The sequence below is a fragment of the Triturus cristatus genome, chromosome 5_1 (assembly GCF_964204655.1).
Source record: "Triturus cristatus chromosome 5_1, aTriCri1.1, whole genome shotgun sequence".
NCBI classification, from domain to species: Eukaryota; Metazoa; Chordata; class Amphibia; order Caudata; family Salamandridae; genus Triturus; species Triturus cristatus.
The window spans coordinates 614,436,953-614,461,501 of NC_140587.1; the positions used below are offsets into that span (position 1 = coordinate 614,436,953).

General features: G+C 44.1%; 1 protein-coding gene across 2 annotated transcripts in view; it reads right to left on the minus strand.

Moving 5' to 3' along the window:
- Positions 1 to 24,549, minus strand: part of CLVS1 (clavesin 1) — a 425,751-nt gene that overhangs the window by 125,543 nt on the left and 275,659 nt on the right. For both annotated transcript variants that reach the window (XM_085604129.1, XM_085604130.1), the window contains exon 4: positions 10,632 to 10,742. In XM_085604129.1, coding sequence (XP_085460255.1) covers positions 10,632 to 10,742 — 111 coding nt within the window. The remainder of the gene's footprint in view (positions 1 to 10,631; positions 10,743 to 24,549) is intronic.

Below are 24,549 nucleotides of genomic sequence, written 5' to 3' on the forward strand. Positions count from 1 at the left end.
GCTCCCAGAGAGTTTGTACTTTCATGTTATCAGTTCAGCAGTTCGTAGGGGTTTTGGCTACGTCCGTTCTCCCTGTAGGTGTTCCATGGTTCTGCAGATAGTCCTTCCTTCTTTCTTTTGCAATGGCTGATGGCTCATTTGGACTGGGCTCTATGCACTGCTTGGAGGAACATACTCCTTTTCACACTCTGTTGTCCTCTGCTTGCAGTAGAGTGATTTCTAGGTTCTTCTGCTGTCTGCTCTCTGGTGGGTCCTTGGTGTGTCAGTTTCGTTGTGCAGCTTGTCCTTCCTTTCAGGTGCTCTTATGTGGACACCATGGGTTGTTTTTGTTCTTGAGATTTATCCTAGAGAGATTCATTTGGGTTTATTCTGAGCTTCTCCTTGTGCATTGCCTTCCTCATCCTGCAGGTCTTTACATAAGATGCGAGGTAGCTGGCTCAATGGGTGCACTATCTTTTATGACCTCTCTGTGATATGCATTTTCTCCATCTTCTGCGTTCTATGAGAGTGCCATATCTTTCCCTGTAGCTCTACCAGGGTCTACTAGGGGCATTTCAGCAGGCTGGGTGGAGGATCAAGTCCCTTTAGCCTCTATAATGGAATTGTTTCATGGGGAGATATTTCTTCCATTGTGGTTAGGCTTTGTTGTCTCTGTGAATATCATACCAAGGCTGATTTTTTGGATACCTTGTACAAAATTGACTGTTTTGTACATGCTATGGCTGCACGGAGTGGCCAGAGTTTCAGTGCAGACCTTTATTTGGACGGTTTTTGGTCAGCCTTTTTCTTACCTTTAATGTCTGGAACGAGGAAGAGGAAGTAATGTAACGACTTACCAGTAATTGCATTTCTCTGAGCCCATTTTTCAATACTACAATCATAACTACCCTACGTCCCTCCAATTTGTTGAGTATGGATATTCTGGCTTCTTGGGGCCATTAATGGATGTGGCCACCTTCTGGAGGCTGAGCTTTTTTGTTTGGAAATGGAAATAGCAACAACAAGAAGGTGATGGATGCAATGCTTGAATTATTCTCAGCCACTGGCAATAGCCCGGGCTGCATTCCAGTCCATCATTTTTCATCCACCATGCCATCTGGGTTTAGACCCAGCCATGTGCAAATCATTCTTGACTCTGCTTCAATAAGAACAGCCCATCCTGAACTGTCAGGTCTTCCTTGAACCTGGAACAGAAACAAGCTAAGACTAGTCTCGCCCTCAGGTATAGCTTGATTGTAGTAGCACAGTAGCATGGGACCAAAGTCTGGGCATACTTTTCACACTTAAGTATACAGAACAGTAATGGATCGAATGCTCAAATTAATAGGACTATTCTCATTAGAGCAGGGTCAAGACTGATTTGCATATGACTAAGTTCAAAATGAGATGGCATGGTATACAAAATAATGATGGGCTGGGTTACAGCTCTTAATGATTTACAGTGACTGAGATTAATTGAATCATTCCATCCATCACTTGTTGTATATTCAGTGTGAAGTTCTAAGTGGGACGGGTATGCCCAGATGTAGGTCCTGCGCACTCTGTGCCACTGGAGCCAAGTTAAACCGAACTGATGAGTCCCAGTAAGGTTGAAACAGGTCTTGGTCTGCTTATGCCACGGTTCATGGAGGACCTGGCCTGGCAGTCGGGCTGCTCTGTTCCCATTGGAACTGGGCCATGACTGATTTGCAAATGGCTGAGTCCAAACATAGGTGGCGTGGTGTGCAAAATTACGGTGGACTGGGATGTTATGTAATGTGCATTTGTAAAGCACACTATCACTCGTGAAGGTATCCTGGCACTGAGCAGGTGTGTGCGCCTAGCCCTTCCTTTTTTATGTAAATTTCTCTTTATTGGGGTTATCAACATAAATAGAACATTAACAAACCTTATAGTATGGCAGGAATAGAATATGCATTACATTGCAGTTACTTGTGTTCTCACTGTCGATGTGGTTCAGTTATCTGCTACATTTCGAAACAAAGCCAAGATGCGAAAAGCAATTATATAAATACAGTAGTTATAATGCTGGTTTCAATGCACATTTGATCTTTGTGACTGTGACAACCTAGAGGAAAAAACTAGAACATAAATTGTGGCATGTATTAATCTATTCACCTGTGGGTTTGTGCATGTGGAAGGTAGGGAAGCGAAGTGTCCAATAAGGCGCAACAGGGGGACGAGACCCGGGCCGAGTGTTCTTCTTGTTCAAGCAAGCAGGGTCGGCGTCCCACCCAACCAGAGCTGGGAGTGTGTAGTAGATGTGTATTGTGTGTCTACAATATTAGGTTGGTGTAGAGGCCGGCTACGGAGGTCGCTGGTCAGATTTAGTATTTATCTTTTCTTATTATGCCTGCCAGTCCGGTGGTGTGGTTGGGGGCGCGGGTCCAAACTCGATATACTGTAGTGCTTTCGCCAGTATGCTGGAGCGTAAGTCTGAAAGCCACATCCTAATTGGGGGGGGGGGGGGGTTGGCAGACTTCCAGGATATGGCTATTCTGCTTTTCACTAGGGCCACTGCAAGGTCGTCTATGACCTTGTTGACCAGTTTGCATGCTTCCATTCAGGTGGTGACACCCAGCAAGCAGTTAAAGCACTCCTTCTGAAAGGGGGTGCCCAAAGCATCAGTGAGAAATCCTGCACTCCTTTCCCAGTAGAGGCCAAGTTGTGGGCAATCCCACACCATGCGCACAAAGTCTGCTGCAGGGGTGTGGCAGCATCGGCATGCATCCGTGGATCCCAGGTACATGCGTGCTAACCGTTTAGGGGTGAGATACATGTGGTGCAAATAGTTGCATTGTGTATATTTGAGCCTGGCGTTAGTTGAGATAAGTTTTGGTGCGCCTGAACGCTGCGCCCATTGTTTGTCCATCAGTGACATAGCAAGGGCCATGTCCCACCCAGTAAGCTTGTTGCTGGTATAGGGGGTTCTCCTTATCCAATTCCATGTTGTTAAATAATTGTGTTATGGCCTTGCGGTCACCTCCGTGTGTCAATAGGACCTGGAGCACTGCAGACATCTCCGGTTCATTGTATGTTTAAGCCAAATGGCTCATAAGACTCTCATGAATGTATCATAGAGGAAGGAACCTTGCGGTATCCCGTAATCATCCACCAGGCATTCAAATGTTCTAATGTTCTTATCAGTAAACAGGTCTCCCCAGAACGTGAGTGCTGCATTTGACCATGCTATTGCCTCCTTTCTTGTCTGCAACTCCTGACAGTCCGGCATCACCCACAGGTGCAGTTCCAGCACATATGTGGGTTTACAGCATTTCTTGGATACGTAAGCAATCCAAAAAGACTTGGCCACCCTCGTTAAGGAATTTTCCCTCCTCCCCGGCCCCTCTGCCTCAATTCCCAGTAGCCTTTGTAGTACTCGTGCTGATGACATTCCATCCAATCAGTATCCCATTTCTGACATATTGTCCCTGGTCAGGCCCCATCCCCCCAACCCCCACCCATGGCCAAGCAACCCTCCCAGCCATCAATTCTCATGCCAATTTAAGAACAAATAACAGTAAAACAATACTGAACAAGATGAGTAAATAAACCAAAGGCATTTAACACCCCTTCTCAGGCAGGCAGGTCAACGGGCTCAAAGCCAGTAGAACTGAGAACGTGAAATTGTAAATTAGTCAATAATGATGACACTGTCAATGTGTGGGGGAGTAGTAATGGGACAGCTTTAGTGACCACCCATTAGGGACATGAAGCCCCCAACCTCACAGGCACTTGGGGCTCTCCTGTGTATTGTTGTGTATCACCTGCTGAGTTGAGCCTCAGTGCAAGGTTGAGGGTGATATTTTTGCCTGTTTATATCACCTTCTCTGCCTACTGAGGGGTGACCAGCAATGCCTCAACCAGTGTCTGTGAAACATCTGTTGCCATGTCATCAAGTCTACTTGCCACTGATCCCTCCCCTCCTCAAAGCCAATCACAATGCTGCAATGGCAGCGTTATGATTGGCTGGGACGCCGACCACACAGGTGTCTATGGGGAGGCCATTTTCTCCATGTAGGCGGCATGCAGCCTACATGGAGAAAAGGGAGAGTGCTTATGACTGGTTTGGTCGGCCCTAGGGCCAACCAAACAGTCAGCGCCCTCAGAGTGGGCAAGCCAGTCCTCCCCTGCCCTACAGCAGGACGCCCACCTGCCCCCAATCAAACCCTTCTGCTTTCTCACAGTGCGAGAAGTAGAAACATAAAATGGTATTTATAATACCATTTTATGTTTCTGCTTCTAACACTGCAAGAAAGCAGTGGGGCGATGCTCCTCTGCCCACATGGAGGAGCCGCCCCTGGATGGGGTTGATTCTCTCAGTTCTAATTCCACAACCACCAGTGCCATGTCTTGGGATGCCTGCTCTTTTGTGAGGCCCAGTGGAGAGCACATATTGCGGGGTTTGTGGTAAATTTGCATTTTCCAGCCATTGGAAGTGTCCTCTGCCTCCTGGGGTGCAACAGCTATGCTCTTGCACTCTAAACAGGTCCAGGCCTCTTCTGGGGTTTGCTCATAATGTGGCACTGTCATCCTGCATGATCCTGAGCGTGGCAGGGAACTGCATTACGCATTTGATGGCATGCTTTGCGGCGGCAACGCTTCACGAGAAGGAAGGAGGACCTACGGCACTGTACTTCCATGGTGTAGTTGGGTAAAATGTTGACGGGGCATTTCACACAGCCCAAGGGACTTTCACTCGGGTGACCTGTAGGATATGGCCCCTGTCCTGGTAACTGAAGAGCCGGGCAACCACTGGATGCAGTGGGGCCAGTTGTGGGGGTGATCTTCCCGGTACCCTGTGGGCTTGTCTCATGGAGAAGAAGGTTGAATGCTTTCCCTGTAGAATCACAGTCGAAAACCACTCCTCCAGGTAAAGTTTCATTCTGAGGCCCTCAACCCATTCCAGTAGGCCCACTATCCATACATTGTTACGCTGTCCATTTTTTGAGATAGTCCACTTCAGCTTGGAGGGCCTTCATTTGTGCTGTGGTTTCTGTGACAGTCAGTTCAATGAATGCCAGTGTTGATTATGTGTTAGTGACCCGATCTTTTTAACTTATTATGGTCATCTCTCAATAGGCCCACATCAATCCTCAGTGCATCGACATTCAGCTACAATGTAATCTTGACATCCAGCAAGGCCGACAGCATCTTGTCGAACCTACGAGATTGAACGGCAAGAGTGATCTCAATGGATCATCCCGCAGAGTAAAGCACATCTCCTGATGCCGCATCAGCCAGTGCCCCTGGCACCGCTGCCTGGTCCTTATCCTGTTTTGTGCGAACCAAGGTGGGTGGCCCCTGTTTCTGCCGCATATGGTTGATCCGACTAAGATCCTGAAGGTCACTCAGTCCTTTTCGAGAGCAGCCAATGTGGGCCTGGTAAACCCCTAGGAGGATGTGTGCCCTATCCGTCAGAATGAGCAGTGAGCTTGGGGGAGGGGACAGGCGCTATTCAGCATGCCGAAGTCAATGTAGCATGGCAGTTAGTGGTGCCCTTTCCCCATGTAGAATGTTCAGGTTGTCAGCCCCCCAATTTTACCCGGCATACAGTAGGATTAAGTGGAATGACTCTGGGTGTGTAAGGTACGCCTCGTATTTTAGTCCTCCCATTGTCCTTTATAGATGTATGCAGTCAGGGCCGCATGGCGCAGTACCTTGTGTGGGCCATACTGGAAAGGCTCAGGAGTAAAAATTATTGGTGGTTCACCAATGTGCACTCCCCGTCTGTCGCAGGATCCCGAGCAAGGGTGAGGGGGTCCCAACATGCTGTAGCAAGCACAACGTGCCTCAGTCCTCATTGATTGGAGAGGGTGACTTTGCTGCATCTTTTCGGTGTACCCCACTTGGAATGAGGTTGAGGGCCACCGCCGGCGAGGAATGGAGGAGGCAAGCAGTTCTCTCTTCTAAGCACATGTCAGGCCGGTCTCGGGCAACGCCTAACAGAAGCACAGGCCCGCTCCTCCCTGACACCACGCCAACTCCGCCCACTCGCCTAGCCCTTACTATGGTAGAACAGTTAATTGAAAAAACAGATCTTGAGCTCCTTGCTCTGTTTAAGAAGCGAGGAGGAGGCTCTGATATTGAGTGGTGGGTCATTTCACACTTTAGGAGGAAATGAAAGAGAATGCTCGTCCTCCTGATCTGGTTCTGTTTATGCATAAGATGTGTGCACATAAGAGTGCTTTGGAGCACAGGTGCCTGGGTGGTTGGTGGTAGGTAATGTGACTGTTCAGGTAGGTGGGGTCCAAGTACTGTAGTGCCTTGAATGTAGATTTGAGGAGTTTGAAATTAGTGTGTTTGTGTATTTGGAGCCAGTGGAACTCCCTGAGATGTGGTTGTGATGTGAATTCTGCTTGAAAGATTGAGGATGAGTCTGGCTACTGAGGTCTGGATGGTTTGTAGTCTTTTGGTGAGTTGCTTGGTTATCCCTGGTGTACAGGGTGTTCTCGTAGCCCAGAGTGATTACCAGTGGCTGAGATTAATTCAAGCGTTCCATTCATCCTTTTTTGTATACATCAGAATGATGCTTCAAGTGGGATGAGTATGACCAGATGTGGGTCTCCTACACACTGTGCCACTAGAACCAAGCTATACCTGACTGATGAGTCCTAATAGGGGCAAAACCGGTCTTTGGTTATCCGTGTTCTGGTTCATGGAGGATCAGGCCTGGCAGTTTGGGCTGGAGTGTGCCCATTGGAGCAGAGTTTAAAGAATGTTGGGACTATCAGGCATCCACTGGTGACTTATAGACTTGACAGCCTTAGGGTGGTTTTCTACCAAACCTTTTGTCTTACTCCTCCATTTTTGCTAATCTCATTTTTGTTGGTATTAGGACTCTGTGCACTTGACTACAGCTAACCAGTGCTAAAGTGCATGAGCTCACTCCTCTAAACATGGTAAAATTGTCCTACACCCAGTTGCCATATTTAATTTACTTGCAAGTCCCTAGTAAAGTGGTATTACCCAGGGCCTGTAAATTAAATGCTACTAGGGGGCATGCAGCAGCTACTGTGCCACACAATTAGGTAGCCCTTTGAACAACTCTCAGGCCTACCATTGAAGCCTGTGTGTGCAGTTTTAAACTGCAAGTTCGGCCGGGCAAAAAAACCTTTTGCCAGGCCTAAACCTTCCTTTTTTAATACATTTAAGTCCTTCCTATGGTGGCTCATAAACAGCCCATAGGGCAGGGTACAGTGCATTTAAAAAACTGGACATGTGGTTTTATGTTTTTCATGTCCTGGTAGTGAAAAACGAATTATTCACTACTGCAAAGCCCACCTCTTCCATAGAATAACTTTGGGTTAACGTATTACGTTTAATATGTGATAACTTTTAATTGGGAGCAGGTAGGAATGTAAACCCTCTTTAATTGGGGAGAGGAGTTGGCCTAATGGCTAGGGCGGTCGACCTCGAATCTGGAGAACCGGGTTCGAGTCTTGGCAATGACGCTGAACATCCTGTGATTCTGGGCAAATCATTTAATCTCCCCGTGCCTAACAAAAATGAATGTGTGTCCTCATGTCACGTAACTAATGCTATGTAAACCGCTCTGATACCCGATACTGGGTCAAGTTTGCGCTATATAAAACTCCGTTAACTTGATGAGGGGTAGGAGCTGTCACCTACCACATTTGCACTTCACAAAGGTTCTCCCTGAGCATCCTCAGAAAGGGTTGGATACTAGTCTTTTGTGTTCCAGACAAGCTGAGGCCAGGGCAGGGAGGCACGACATTCCAAACATCTCTGGGGGTGGAAACCTCCAAAACCATCCCCTACAACAAAGTGGGCACCATGTATACATATTGGACCCTAAGGCCCATCTCTTCAGTACACCTCTGGACCTGTGGAAGACTCAGAAGGACTGCTGTGCTGCTCTGCAAGAAGTACTGCTATTCTGTTGTCCAGCTGCGTCCTGCCTTGCTGCCTGATTTAAAGGACAGGACCTGCCTCTTGAATCAGGACTACTGCAGTGATCCCAAGGGCTAGTTGTCTGGCCTCCTGATCAGAGCCTCAGAGACAGAAATTGCTACAACCAACTTGAACCCAGCACCTGGACTCTGTCTGCTGTGAGTCCTACTCCCTTAGTGGTACCATTGCAGTCCTGGACCCTTGAAAGTATGCCTGAAAGTGCTCTGCCAGCACAGCAGTGGTCTTGTAAGCAGAACCGATGCAGCGCAGAGCATCACAGCCGCTTCGGAACCCGTTGCTTTGCGGTGCATCCCAGATGCCAAACATCACATCGCAGCTTGCAGTCTCCTAGGAACCGCTGCTGCACAATTTATCCTTGATGCAGGCCTTTGCATTGCAAGCCCTTGTTGGAGGCATCCTTTGTGCCAAGCTACCAGGGGGTTACGCACTGTTCATTTGGGGGTTGGTTGTGTTTCACTCTAACAGAGATTGTGGTTGCTACTTGAGTAGGGTTACACGCTCCTCAACCACTAACCTAATTTTCAGCAGTGACCAAAAGAGGCTGAAAAGGACAAGTGTAATTAATGTTTGGGAGATTGGGGAGGGGTCTTCTTAAACATCCTAGCTATTGTAAGGTGTAGATTTTAAAGTATGCTCAGCTGTATTATGAAAGACACGCTGGACTCAATTATCATATTCGATCCTATAGTGACAGGAATCTGTTGATAGTATTGATAGGTGCTTGTGAACAGTGACAATTGTAACTAATTAGCAATAAAGAGGCTGCTGCCGATTTCTAGAATCTTTAGAAAACAAACATCAGTAAAGATGTATATTTTTCATGAACCTTTGTTTTTATCATTTGAAAAATATTGCCGCTTTCGCAAGGCAATGGATTCTTTAATGTCCCCCCTCCTCTGCCCCACACCTTCCAAACAATTGTAAATTTGCTAAACAACATTGCAAGGTGCATTTAAGAAAAAACAATCTAAATGAGGAACATGTGGACGTATCTTAAAGTTTATTTTTATAAAAAGCAGATCATAAATTAGAAGCGTGCATATTAATTTTTAAAACAGAACGAGCTCTGTCAGTCTTGTGCAAATAACACTGACATGAGTGAACCAGTTTTAAAAGGCAGTGGTGTGAGGTGCATAAAGAGTATTTTCCTGAATGGCATGTGAATGGCTCCTATGAGGTGAACGATGTGTGTACTATTGCTGTTTGTGACTGGTGTGTGTTTGTAGGTGTGTATATGAATAGTGCAATATACTGGTGTATGTTTCACAATGTGAATAGTGGTAGTTCACACTGTGTAGGTGGTTTGAGTGCATATTATGTGCATATATGTCTGAATATGAAAGATGTGTGCAAATCGTGTTTGTGATGTGTGTACAGATCATGTTTTTGTGTATATGTGATTGTGACTACTGTGAGTAGTATAAATAACAGTGATGGGTGTGACTGGTGTGTGTTTATGTGTGTAAATAGATTGGTGCAAATCACAAGCGCAAGTCATTATCACAAGATGTGTTAATTAGCGGGTGCACTTTTTGCACCACATGCCAATTTTCACCCCTCAGAACAGGGAATTACGACTAATTCATCCGGCTTGGGTGTGTGCAAACCAAAACTGCGCATGATTTGCACTCATAGGTTGAGGCAGGTTTTAGCTCTCTGGGGCAGTGCTACGGTACTCCCCCAGTGTGCTCCTTCTCACCACTGTCACAGCCTCCCAAGATTTCTCGCAGTCAGACTGTGTCTCTCTTACTGTCTCAGAAATGCTTGATGCTGTCTAGAGTGTAAATTTCCCTTGGATCCAAGGACCTCCTCTCTTCTCCCCTCCCCTGCAGTATGTGCTGAGTTCAAGAACAGATGAAGGTGCACAGAAGACAAGCCAGGGGGCGCTGGAAGGCCAGGGACCACAGTTATCTGACCGGCTAAGCTCTATAGAAATGACCATGCATAGCAGTTTCTCTAGATCCAGGAGAAGGCATTCGCTATCTGGGGCATGTCTTGGCCAAAATGTTACACCCTACCTATAGGGGTTGAACTCAGACCCCTGTGACCTCTGTGGCAAAGGGGGTCTCCATTCTTCAGGAGGACCACTTTGAGCCCAATGCACATAAGTATCTGTAAGATTGTGGGAGTGTCAGGGACCCTCACAACATTCTGCAGGAAAGCCACTGCATACCAAAACCAATGGCCAGGCATGCCTTGAAAAGCTACGTAAACATTGGTGTGAACGGTGAAGCCTGCTCAATATTTTAATCAGCTTTCCACATGCATCAGCCTGACGTCCTCCTTGTTGTTTACCATTGAACCATATAAAACAAGAAAATCAATAATTGCTTGAGTATGAGTCATAGGCCGTGGGGGAGGGAGCTCAAAGCGTGCTAGAAGCCAGTACCAAAACTGAAGCGCGCCTTCATGACCCAGCATTGCAGCACAGCCCCCGCCCTGCGGGAGCCTCCGCCGTGCCCGAGCACTGCACAGAGGGCCGGCTTTTGTGAATGATGAAAGATTTCCGATGAAGCTGACTCTGCATCTGAAAATAACCTAATTTTGCTGCATTATCGATTAAACCTCAACCTCTTTCTGGCTTCCAACTGAGATTAAGCTCTGAGATATCTCCATCTGTCAGCAGAGGCCAGGGCATGGGAAGATTGCCTTTTAAAAGTCTGGCCTATAGATTTATAAGGCGCTGTTCGAGTTACCCGTTTCCGTGTCTTGTCTTTGAGGAACGGTTTGATGATGGTGTACAGGGCGTGGATGTACCAGGGTTGATTGACAAAGTGAACTCCTCCGAAGCGAGCTGGGAAACTGTCCTAAAACAACGAGAGAAAAAAAACCCAGTTAATTCACGTGTGTGGGCCAGACATGGAGGAAGGCAGAAGAAAGCAGTAAATATCAGAGCGTCAGGCAATTTACACCCACATTCTGTGTGCGAGGAATAAAACCCCATACATTTATGCCCTGTGAAAAGCGCAGGAATGTGTCCCAGGACGTAAGTATGGGGTGTCCTAGGGTAACAGCTCTACCCCAACCTTACTCTTAGTGACTACTGACACTGCCCCTGCTACCCTGTACAAGGGTTCATAACGGAAGCGACAGCAGAAGGTAAACAGAGCTTTGCCAACACTCTTTACCGTCTGCAGCTACCAGACATTACACCATCCCTATAACCCCTCAGCAGCAAACAGGGCACGAGAAAGGGCAAGGGCTCAACCCAATGGTGTAAGCAAGGTCAAAGTGTGTATGATGTCACTTCCTATCAACATACAGGCTCGTCACTTCTTCACCTACAAGCTAACAATGCACTCTGAGGGGTAGGGAACCATGATAGGCAGGGACTAACAGGCGTAACTATCATTGGTGCAGCAGTTGCAGTGGCACAGGGCCCCAGGGCTCTGAAGGGACCCTTTGAAGTAATTGCTATATTTTTCTACCCCTGCAGCAGTGAAAGGGGCCATTTTTCTTGCTTCTACCTGTGCCCATTGCATTCTTGCTACACTACAGCTGATAGGAAGGAAGCCAGGTTAGTCCTCAATATAAGAAGTGTGACTTTCAGTCAACTATCTGTCACTATAAAACTTCTTCCTACTTGTATTACTCATTTTTAACAATACAACTTATATCTCCTTTGACAAGAAGTGCTACTAGCGACGACCCTAACACCATTTCCACTGGCAGATCGACAGTTCCACATATGAAATCATGGAAGTAGCATGGGCATACGTCCCTAGTGCATCCTTCTAACTTTTTATTCTGTACTTTCGAGGAGGTGAGAGTGGACCAAGTAGGTGCCAATGGTTATATGATACCCTTGACAAATGTGTGTCTACAGGGACAGGTCCCATTGTAACAATGGCATTTGTGTCCTTTGCATGTCATATATTTTGCATGTTAAGTTTTGTCCTGACTGAACTTAGTTAGATCTCTTGACATTCTTCACTGACATTTTTCTGAGGTGAAGCAACCTAGTTCTGATGAAAGCTTTGGATACTGGTGAAAGCCCTGGACCCTATGACCATTACAATTTAGGTCTGAAACATGTTGATTTATATACAGGGTGTAGGTTCATTGTTTCCATAGACATCCCCTTGTAATATAGGGCCTGATTACAATGTCGGTGGGACGGCCACTGATATGCTGTCAGGGGCAGTCCCACCAACAGACAGACCTTTGGTTCAACCGCTGCATTAGGATGCAGGCAGTCGGACCAGAGAGGTCGTGGGGAAAGCCCACTGCGTCCAACAGGATCTATGATCCCATCGGGGCAGTGATCGGAATCGTGTGCCTAGCATGAGGCGGTGTCTGCGCGGGCACCACCTTAGGGATTATGATGTCCCTTTCGGACAGCCTTTTCATGGCAGTCCGACTGCCATGAAAATGCAGTCAGAAATGGACTTTGAGGGCCCCAAGCAGGGCCCCTTGTGGGCCACTGTAAAGTGGCCCTGGGGGCACATGTAGTGCCCCCATGCACATTCATGGACCAGGTGTTCATGCACCGTGTGCCAGGCACCTAATGGTGCCTGGTACACGGTGCATGGATGTGCACAAAGGGCTCTTTCACGCTGCAGCGTGTGCTGCAGTGCTTTCCCTGGGCAGCGGCACAAGCCGCAATGTAAAATAGCACTTTTCCAACTGCCAGCACGGCAGTCTCATCCTACTTGGGCGGTCGGATCGCTGCTTGTTTGTCGGTTGGTCTCCTGACTGATGAGATAGCGGGCAGCGGTCTGACCGCCCGTTATCGTAATGAGCCCCATAATTATAATCATACCAGGAACAGCATTAATAATACATAGTTGTTCTGAAGTATTTATTTTTTAGGACCCCGACAAGAGAATATCCTCTTGGGCTCCCAGGAATATGATCGAGCCCATCCTGGATTTTAGGGACCAGGATGAAATCTGATGATGAATTCCTCTCTTCTGTATTAGCAGAGTTTAAGCAAGAACCATTATTGCGTGTTTGATTTCACACACAGTGCTGCTAAGTGGTTATTTAATAGTACAACATGAGCTGACTGGGTTAAATCCTTGCAATGTGACAAAGGCCTCACTGCACAAACCTGTTGTCTGTATAGGAAGCCAAGGGAGACTCTGAAACCCATTTGCCAGTGTTGGTGCTTTGCACCAATGAAATGCTAAAGGGGCAGATGCACAGAATCATGCCATGTGAGTCCCAAAGGATGAGGGCCCAAGGTAAATAAAGAAAACTTATGCAGGGCAATATTCAAAGTCAAAACCATGAAGAACCATTACAGAAGGCAAAAAGATTAAGTCAGCATCAATTTAATTAATAATAAGCAAGAGGTTTCAACATTAGGTCTCCCTCTAGAGTAAATCAATTGCTAGAGTCAAAAGACTGTCATAGAGTCTGCCTTCATTAAAGCGAGGATAAAGTCTATAAATTCTCTAGGTACAATGTGAGCAAGAGGGCCTTCATTAAGTCTCTCTCTGGAGAATAGGCATACAAATCTGGATTACAAATAACCTAAGTATAGAATTAAATAACAGTCAGACATGAAGACTGCTCGGTATGAATGGAAGGAAAAAGTTCGGCAATGAAGAAAATTCTAAATATGGAATATAATACCAAACGGAAATAGAGACTGTTTAAAAGAAAAGAAAGGTCTGGCTCACATCCCAGAATAGCCACTTTTTAGTTTTTGAAAAGTGGAAAAGAATGCTATCGACATACGTGAGGTGATTTCATAGGGCTGAAATAGTAACATTACATGACATAAATCACTCAACATTTCAAGCATTTTGTTACATAATACAAGCTATTTGAAAAACTGCCTAACTTATTAATATTCTAGTGTCTCCCTTAAAGCACATGCAATGGGAAATGGCATTGCACTGCTAAATAATAAACCTTTTAGATGAATAAACAAAATGTTGTGGCTGCATGCAGCACCGGCCTTGAATTTTTGCAACATTCCAAGAATGTCTCTGGCATGGCTTCCTTGGAAGCACAAGCTAGATACAGTACGAGATGCTACACCACAAAACAGATCCTATTTTTACTATTTTCTTGTTAGTGGAAAAGAACACCAGTAGGCCTTTAAACATGAAGAATACAACAGTATTTCTTTTACAGGCAATATGAGGCCCCGTTATAGCACATTGAGCCTGGTCATGCTAACTTAAACGTGCAAAACAATATTAAACTTTTAATAAATAAATCTGCTCTAACACCAGTGTGGTGCATGACTACTACTTGTGATAGAAGAGACAACTAATGCAGCTCCTTCCATTGGTGGCTGGTGACTGATGCGAGAGCCATTGTGGTAAAACACGGTACAGCAGATTCACTCTTCTCACTTAGGCACAACCACTCACCTACTTCTGCAGGCAATGTCAACATAAAGACCAGTCAAAGTCTATTCTTATTTCTGGCAGTGGGTATGAGTCTCTAAGCAAACAATTCCTTCCATTCTTCTTTGTTCAGAGCCATCCGTCAAACTTTCAATGCATTTACAGGAACCACAGTGACAGCAGGTCCGGCCAATGCAAGAGATGTCCACTGTCCCGGCAAACGTCTCTAAATTTAGGGCAGGAACTCCCTCAGGGTGACAAAGCTACTCTGTCGGTCTGATGGAGTAAATCCTGTCTGCCAAATTCTAAATCAGGCCCCAAGTCTTTTTCCTGCAGCAACATTCTGAGACTGGTTGCTCGTAAAAGTGGTCCCTATTAAAGGCACTGCATCCCCGAGTTGACTTCATGAGGCCTTTGGTCAGTTCTTTTGTTCTTGTAAGTATGGTTTTTCAACCTAGAATTGTGTGCACTTTTCTTTGCCAGAAGTTCTTCTAGGTTTGGTGCAATTGTATGCAACATTTGACACTTAGCTGTTTCCGTGAACTCATCTGGTTCAGCTTCTATGAAACCCTGAATCAAGACCACTTTCTCTATCTGCACAGGATACACTGCAGGATTCAGAGACCTCAGATCAGCGCTCAACCAGCTAATGGGGGTCGAGGCTTTAGCTCCCAAATGTCAACATCCTTAACTGGTGTTGACAAAGTATCAATGAATAGTAGTACACCAGGCCCTAAAATTACGAACCTAGAGGCATATTATCAACAAACGGCGTTAAAATTATTCCAATAGAAGCCCGTGTTCTGGTGTCAACATGGGCTTCTATGGGAATTCTCAAAGGCATATTATCAAGCCCATTATCGCAGCTTTAGCGGCAGTTTTCTGCTGCTAAAGCGGCGATAATTTTATCGCCGTGCTTGATAATATGCCCCCTAGATCTTTTTCTGTTACTCGAAAGATGACATTGGGTAAATATCGAAATTAAGTCACTAACCTGAGGTGAAAGGGCACTTTTTATAGAATTTAGCTTTACCTGACCCATATGTACTATTTCTACGGGCAGGAGCAGAGTGAGCAGTTTCAAGGCACTTAGGACCTGATTGAGATTTTGGTGGATGAGTTACTCCGTTATAACATAACGGATGGAGCGTACTCTTATTACAATACCTAATGCACTTACAATAAGGCAGACAGGCTATCCGTCACTTGTGAGGGAGTAACCCGCCTGCCTCTCTCTAAATCAGGCCCCCTATTCATTACAAATGAAAAGTGTTGCTTCCCTTACTTTTCAAGTAATTCCGTTTTTAATTGTATTCCTGTACAGCATATTTTTCCTAAACGAAAGAGACCCTTCGATCAAGCTTCTATCTATAGTGTACGTATGTCAATTAAACTGGCACCTTTTTAATTTATAGTTGTACAGAATACACATTTGGTATAAATACAAAAGTGATGTATTCCTATATGGCAAAGCGGAAATTCTACCCCAAACTGCTGCATTGTCCATCCATGTTCTGCACACCTGAAGCACTATGACAAAAATCGAAAAGTATTTAGTTTTTTAGTACCTAGGTCCCTTTATGCTTCAAATGTATGTATATGTTCATTTTCCAGTTACCTTATTGTTTTCTTATTGTTTTAAAGTCAGAAGTATTTGTTCTCTGGTTTGTATCATGAAAAACTGAAAACACTGTGGGGCATATTAGCAAGGGCTGGCGATATAATTATCGCCGCTGTAGCGTCCGTTTTTGGGCAAAAAGCGGCGATAATTATATCTCAATATCATCAAGGACACACGTGTTTCCTTGATGTAGAGCCTGTTTTTTCACAGCCTCGCCTTGCATCGCTAATGAGATGCAAAGAAGGCGTGGCTGTGAAAACAACACAAGTTAATATCGTGAAGGCAGCTTCGCGATATTAACAAGGAGGTGCAGCGATAAAAAAAAGCGCGCTACCTCAGCCTTAACTCAGGAATTTAACTTCTGTTAAATTCCTGACTAAGGCATACTTTCAATGGGAGATGGATTATGTTGATAGGACCACAGGGTCCTATCAGCAATGTTATCACTGTTTTCAATGGAACATCGCTGGAAAACCAGCGATGTTCCATTCAAAACACCACTATCGCTGAAATATTATCGCCATTGCACTATGCGTTGTAAATATAGCATTATCATGGCGATAATATTCAGCGATAGCCGGCGATAATATTTCTATCGCTATGTATGGCCAGCGATAATTATCGCTGGCCGTTGATAATATGCCCCTGTATTGTTTATTTATCTCCAGGGTTAAGCTTGGTGTGCTATTTAAGCTCATGTGGTAAAGTTCGTTGTTTCATTTCTAGGATTATGCATCTAAGATCAATGTGATTTCTATTTGTTAAAATGTTTATGTGAGAGCAAAGTACGGTATAGTTATGGAAATAGCCAACTTCCATTTGCTAGATATTAATTTAGTTTGTCATATTATTCTAGTCCCATGTGTCGGTTATACCCACCTTGGTAATTCGTTTGTACTCAATGATGAAGAGTTTTAATTTTTTTAAATATTTATTTTATATTTTATTTTGCAGAAAACATTTATTGTAGCGGGAACATCTCACACACGAGGACTGTAAATTAAAAATTATGGTCCGTGAGATGATGTATTTCGATTTTTGAAAAGTCAGAAAAAGTCAAGTATTCTAGGTATTTGTCTGCAAATTGTGTATATGTGATGTTTTTCTTCAGGATTTACAGGTATCATGCAAAACGTTTACATTTTATTGTAATTTTGTTGTTAACATATTGGCCTAATAGACTAACGGCTAAATAAACATAATTTTTGTATTGAACTAAACTTTTTCAGAAATGACATAAACTCCAGTAATAGCCTTGCCAATCATGGTGCAGATACACATACTCTTTTAGCAGGTTGCCATTACTTTTTGACTTTTTTATACAAAGAATTGTGGACAATTATTTCAGCCAAAATCTTCTGCCTCCTTACGGCAGGTGTCATTTCTTCTCGTAGTCCCACATTGCATGTGTGCTACATTCTGCAGCACACATACAAAGTGGGAAACGCCTAAAAGCATAGTTTTTGTGCTGGAAAGGACCCCTTCAAGCACAATTCCAATGCTTTCCACAATGTAGACACACTTCCACTATGGCTCAAAGATGTCTGCATTGGCATATGGCAGCCCAAAGTGTACCAGTGGTTGGAGAGAGCAGAACAGCGACACTTCATAGTAGATATGGTGATGTTCTGCTCTCTCACATTCATGCAACGCAGCACCCTTCCTTTCTGCACTCTGACTTTTACATAAAACTAAACCCATATGTACTTCATAGAGTTCCGGGGCCTGATTATGATGGCAGTGGGACCACCACCGTCAGCCCGTCGGTGGAAGTCCCACCGCCATCGGACCATGGAGGTCCGCCCGCCACATTACAATGGCAGGCGGATGGTTGGCAGTCATAGAGACTGACCCTCACACATCCGGCAGGCTCAAGGAGTCCGTCAGAGGGAGTTGTATCCCTACAACAGTGGCGGTGGCTGTTCAGGCATCGCTGTAGGGATTACAATGTCCCTTTCTGATGGCCGTTTCATGGCGGTTAACCCGTCATTTAAAGGCTTGCGGACAGGGACTTTGGGGACCCCTATCGGGCCTCCCTTCACCCCTGGACCTCCGATATGAGCCCTGGGGGGTACCTATGGTGCTTCCCCTACATATCCCTTTACCATGTGGCAGGCACATAGTGCAGGGATATGTCAGATGTGTATTTCTTGTATTGCGACGTGTGCTACAGCCCGCAGCACACGCCGCAATACAAAGAATACACATTGTGACCGCCTTGAAGGCAGCCACATCCTAATTCCGATGGCGGGACTGCCGACAGGTAGTCGGGCGATCCCATTCCCGACAGGTCCAACCGCCATCATAATGAGGCCCTTAATTCCATGGGATAGCTACAACATTCGGGCCATATTTATCAAACTTTCATGTCGCATAAGACAGCAAGTCACCATGCTCTGTGAAAGGGCAGGAATGTGCCACATTTAACATTATAGGTCGCATTCCTGTCCTTTCCTTGTGCTGGCGCTCTTTTGCCTGCCTAGAGCCAACATAGGCACCCTTGCACCATGGTGCAAGGGTGCCTGCATTGCAGACAGGACTGTTTTGTAATGTAGCACATGTAGAAAAAGGAAAAAACAAGGAGAAATAAAGATCTTTCTCCTCATTACACCTCACATGGGGAGGCGTAGCATTTTGACGCATTCCCAGGTCTACTACTAATGGTAAATCTGGGAATGCACCAAAAGCCATGGGTGGATGCATGAAAACACCCACGCTTCACCCATGGATGTCTCCCTGGGGCAGAGCAACACAAGGCAGCGAGTTGTGCTGCTTTGCGTTACTCCACATTTAGCAAGCCATACAGAGCAATTGCGTGGCATGATAAATCTGACTTTAATTTTGTCTTCCCCTTGCGCCTCCTTGCATGGCACAAGGGTGACACAACACTTTGGTGCTCTTTCTTACTTTTTTCCTCCATATACAAATTATTTTCCCAAATGGGTAAATCCCTTATTGGAGAAAATAACGGGATTTTGAGGAGCTTTCACACCCAGTTTTGAAGTTTATTCTGTCATTTTTTAGGGATGAAATTGAGTGGGCCAATAAAATGTAAGACAATAGCGTTAATATTTGTGAATACCTGCAAAATACAGGGGTGTTTGCTGCATTCAAATATTCACCCCCTGTTGATCCCATGGGAATACCACGGATTTCAGAAGTTCTTCAAATCTTGACTGTGAGTCAGGATTTTGGAATTCCATTCCTAAATTCATTTGTAGGTGCCATAAATATAACTTACATCCACATACATTTTTGTAAATTATACTAAATGAGACATTAATGTGTTAGAGAGGCAACATGTATTTGGTACATTCCATATATACAATTATATTTGTTTGGTCTACGGTAAGCAAAAGTGACATGAATGGTTCTCATCGCCTCTAAATGCTCGGATTTGCAATTTAGACAATGGATCACACGTCTTAAGATAATTTAGGGGCATATTATCAAGAAACAGCGTTAAAATCATCGCCGCTTTAGCGGCAGAAAACTGCCGCTAAAGCGGCGATAATGGGCTTGATAATATGCCTTTGACAATTCCAATAGAAGCCCATGTTCTGGTGTCAACATGGGCTTCTATTGGAATTCTCACGGGCATATTATCAAGCCCATTATCTCCGCTTTAGCAGCAATTTTCTGCTGCTAAAGCGGCGATAAGTTTAACGCCGTGCTTGATAATATGCCCCCTAATGCTTTGCTCTGCTCTTGAGCTGAGGGCTTTATCACCAACACCGACACAATGATGCATCGACAATTCGGATGCACCAATCAGGCTCTGACCATAAGTCTGTTTTAAAAGGTTCACTGTGGCAGCACCAGCTTGTCAAGCAATGTAAGCATTACAGGCCGCCAGGGAGGATCACATCAGACAGGAATCGGACTCCAATTAGTGTCGAGAAACCAAACACAATGAAAGTTGGTCTGTGTCCTCAATTATAGACTTTAGAAGTTGCACAAAGTATGAATATTTATTGCTATTTGCACCAGTGACTCTTTTTTCCTCTACTCTTGAGCCATCATTTAAATGAGGGTCTTTTTTCACCAGTTATCTGAAACGCACTGCTGCACATTTCCACATATAAGAAAAAAACACAACAGGGAAACGGATTAAACACTTTATTAGTAGTCAGCCAGTAAAAGATACTTTTTACCATTACAAGGTCTGAAATCGAAAATAAATTTCGTTCCCATATTTCTCAAAAAAATTCTACTTAAGAACTGCTATACAAAAGACTCATGCAAGAGAGCTTCATTTGGCAGCATCCTCCTTCCAGGTTTCACACTTCCCTTTCTGCCCCAATGCTGCTTGAGATAAAGCTGGCTCGTGGTGTGAGATGAGCGACAACTAAAGCAACTGAAGCTTGGTTAAACAATGTAAATCTATTTGCAGTTTGGCACCATTCATGTGCCATCCATTAACTGACTGAATTGTGAATATTATTACTACATTTCTGTAGATGTCAGTGCACATCTAGACAGAGCAGAAACAGGTATCTTTCAACTGTCCTGATCAAGAGTACGTTGGTGGAAAATGTAACTGGGATTTGGGATCCATATTTTTAATGGTATTTGTATATTTCTAAATCTATTAATATGTTTACATCCACGACCCTAATGTTAGTTTCAGTGGTTTCATCAGACCAAACGTCACATGACTTCACTTCCAGTGATGTAATCAGGATTAAAGGTGAGGTGATTTCACTTCCTGTGATGTCACATTGGGGTCATGTTGCCAGTGATGTCACTTCTGCTACCCCTAGCATTTTGGTGAATTGACATCCAATGAGCGCTTCATACATCTGGAATTGAGCCCAACACTGGTACAGACTCATGTTGATGTTGCAAACAGAGGCATGGCGTTTCCATGCAAGTGCCTGACACAGAAATAGCCATGGATGGAAGGAAATGGTGGAAGAGGGGCCTGCCTAAAGTCAAGAGCCTACGTTTTTAAAGAGTACGCAGTATGATTTGTGTATTTTTCGCCCTTCTGTTGACCCCATATTCCATATTCAACCATCCACTGAAATTCTACTGTAGATATAAGGCCCAGGTCTTGAGATGTACTTCGACTTGCCGTTTACTGGAGGGAATCTTTTTCCAACTGAATAGCTTGCCAATATTCAGATATTACAAGTCATGTAATTTGTACTGCTTTGCTAGTAGCTTCTAATGAATTTGTCTCTAGCTGCACAACAGGGGTGAGTGGTGTTACCCGTGTAGCAGACTATCCTATAAGGAACTTTCTGAATATTTCACTGTATGGCTGCAATGGGAAGCGGTACATAGGTCTGAGGAGTAAGTGCCTGTACTGCCATTTCTAAGCATCATGATGTATGCATACATGTTCCCCATACCTGTTTGTGGACCAAATGTTGAACTTACACTTTCAAATGGATTCATGAATTGGGCCAGTTGTTCCCACCGACCAAGGCACACCATGGGCCGACAGCAGAAGGCGACTGTGGAGGATTCTCCAACAAGAGCCATCGCACCAAGACAGGCACTTCATAGAGATCTGTTTCACTTCACTTACATTGCTATTGATGACATGAGAGCAATATTAAAACATTAGAGTAGCAAACTACCAGGGTGGTCCGTGCCTGTCGATTGTTATTATGGACTGAGAGGAGAAGCTACGGTGTAAATCATGTGCGTTTTTAAGTGGATTTGATTTCAGTGCCCTTTAAACAGGGGAGGGCTTCCAGTGTGTTAGTAAATCCCCTCACTGGATCCATGTGCATGTAGTGGCTTCTGACCTATCTCTAACATTCTTTTTCTACCTTGTGTCCTGGAAAATGCCTACTATTGAATTACAGGTATTAATGGAGTAAAACAGTATTCTGAGAGACAAACTGCTTGGCGTCTGACCAGGGAGGTGCACTGAATCGACCGCACTGGATATTTAGGATCCCATTTTTTATATGACTGATGCTACTGGCCTTAAACGACACTGCTGGTTATCAACTCCTGTCTGGTAGGAGTGAGAAAGTAGTGAGTTTTACGCCTAAATGTTAGAACCACTGTAGTGAAATTATGTACGTTTATTTCAGACTCCTCTGTAGGAGAGTGGAGCTCTAAAGGGCTCATCATTAGCGCCTTTACTGTTTAACTTAATCACTCAACCACTTTGTAGGCTTGATCTTTCTCTGATTACCATCCCCAGATGGTGATGATTTCTTGTTCCACTTTATGGATCCAATCAAGAAGCTTTACCCTGTACAAACAAAGTTATTTGACTGTACAGGCTGTTTATCCTAGGACAGTTTGAGTTGACCTGATTTGCATAAGTACATATTCTCTCCAATGATGCAGACTAACAGGCTGTCTTCTCATCTGATAAGACCCTGGGACTTATGCCATTAAAGGGTTGAAACGTCGACATTAAGTATAGGATGGGAATTTTGGAAACCGTTGGTCCGGAAAAACAAACAGTGACTGTTCCCTTTTGCTGTTGGATACACCCACAAACCTAACCTATAGTGATTTAGTTGCACTGCATGTGCTTTTTTTACTCACTACTCATTGTGCAGTGCACTTTCAGCACCTTAAACACCTGTTATGTACCTGCATTTGCATTGAGAAATATAAATATACTCATTGCACTTACTCAAGATTTTGGTCCTGTTTGGTTTTGCATACTTCATATATTTATGGATTCTTGTTGTGGTATACCGTATTGCTACCATTGATATGTTGAACTTGCATATATACGGATACTTTGGGGCTCATTACAATGTTGGGTGGAATGACTCGGAATCGGGACTGACGACTCGCGGTCCGCGGTTCCGCCCGTCCAATTACGATGCGACCAAACACTGTTCGGTAGGATTCCTATTGTTTCTATGGGAGCTTGTGTTCCGCCCGACAACCGGCCGTAACACTGGCTCCTATAGGAAAATGGGGTGAGTGAGTAAAACCCTGCACCCTGTTTCTGGCACCCGACGGTGCCTGCCACACAGTGCATGGTTTTACAGGGGGGTCCCTTAGGTACCCCCTTGGCCTCTAACCTGAGGCCGCAGGATGAAGGGGGCCTTCCTAGGGACTCTCAAAGTCACTTTCTGACAGCCTTTCCCGTGTTGGACAAGCAGAATCGGAAGGTTGTTGGAAATCGACATCGTAATCCCGAGGTCCGAAATGCTAACCATAGGGGTGTACGATGCGGTTCTGACCGACACCAATCCTCCGAGAGCCGGTCGTAACCGATTCAGAATGATCGCATGGTTTCCCTTCCAACTGCGAACATCGTAATCGGTCTGGCGGATGGTAAACCGACCGAGTTGGTCAGAAGGGCTACAACACGGTCGAGGAGAATCCGACTGTCGGGAGGAGGCTTTCCACCCGACATCGTAATCGGCCCCTATATAATTTTATTCAAATGAACTCTTGGGAGCCATTGTTTTCTTTTTTCATTATATATTACAACAACCTGAATTAATTTTTTTAATTGTATGCCAATGACACACAACTGGGCTTCGAGCTTTCATGTCACCTTCAGAAGGTCTGTATAAGCAAATAGATCTCTGACATAATATCCATCCTGCAAATATCAATTTACGCATACATAGGAATTTTAATATCGATTACAAAAACATCGCCTCCCAGTATTTAACTATTGAAATCACTACTATCGAACACACAAATATCGTTAACAATAAAAATTATGTTTACATATATTGATAGCAAAAATATCGGTAACTCTAATATCGTCACCTATAAATAAAAATATAGCATATCAAAATTACCCATTTACTCAATGTCAATCACAATATTATCTCAATAAAAGAGAGGGGCCCTTTCATACAAGAGAGGTAGGGCACCAATTAGACCAAGGTCAAAAATTAAACCCCCCTTTGGCAAAATCAATTACTCCACTTCCATACGCACATACCAATAATCAATCAATATCACCAAAACATACATTCAGATTAAAATGAGTGGATGTATATACTAAATGTGGGACAAGTTTATTTTAACAATATAATATGTATTCTTTTAAAAAACACAGTACACTCAATTTCATTACTAAAAACAGCAATTTGTTGAATACAATCTTAAAAAGAGCATAAAAAACATACATCATATTAGACAAATAACACAGTATTTCAAAATCGATAAACCCTCATTAGACAGACAACACAGTGGGAGAATACATAAGACAGTTGTATCGTGTCAATAAAAAGACACCAGTTTGTAACAGATCATTTGTTTTGAGTCGGAATATTTCTTATATTTTATTCTCTTTAACTAAATATTGTCCCAAAGATCTAGTGTATCGAATCTTGTAAAGCATCAACGTGTTTCAGTTGGTACTAGCATTTGACAACTACCTTCTTCAGGAAAAGCGATATTTCCCTGGCACAATTTGTGCTCTACAGAATACACAGAAAAAAAGAAATGATAATTACACATAGCTAATGGCACCCATTATAAAACATTTATATCCTGGTGATATTACAAAGATCATACCAAATTACAAACTCACACATTCAGAACAATGTTACAAGACCCAGGTAAAACTCTCAACCTTAGGTATTGTTGTAAAAATACCTTAATTTTCCACAAGCAAAAATTCTTGGCAGACCTTGAAGGAGTGTAGAAAATCCGGACACAAATATATGCTGTATATGAAAACACTAATTTCCCTTTCATATATGCTTTACTACCAAACAAACAAAGCAACATACA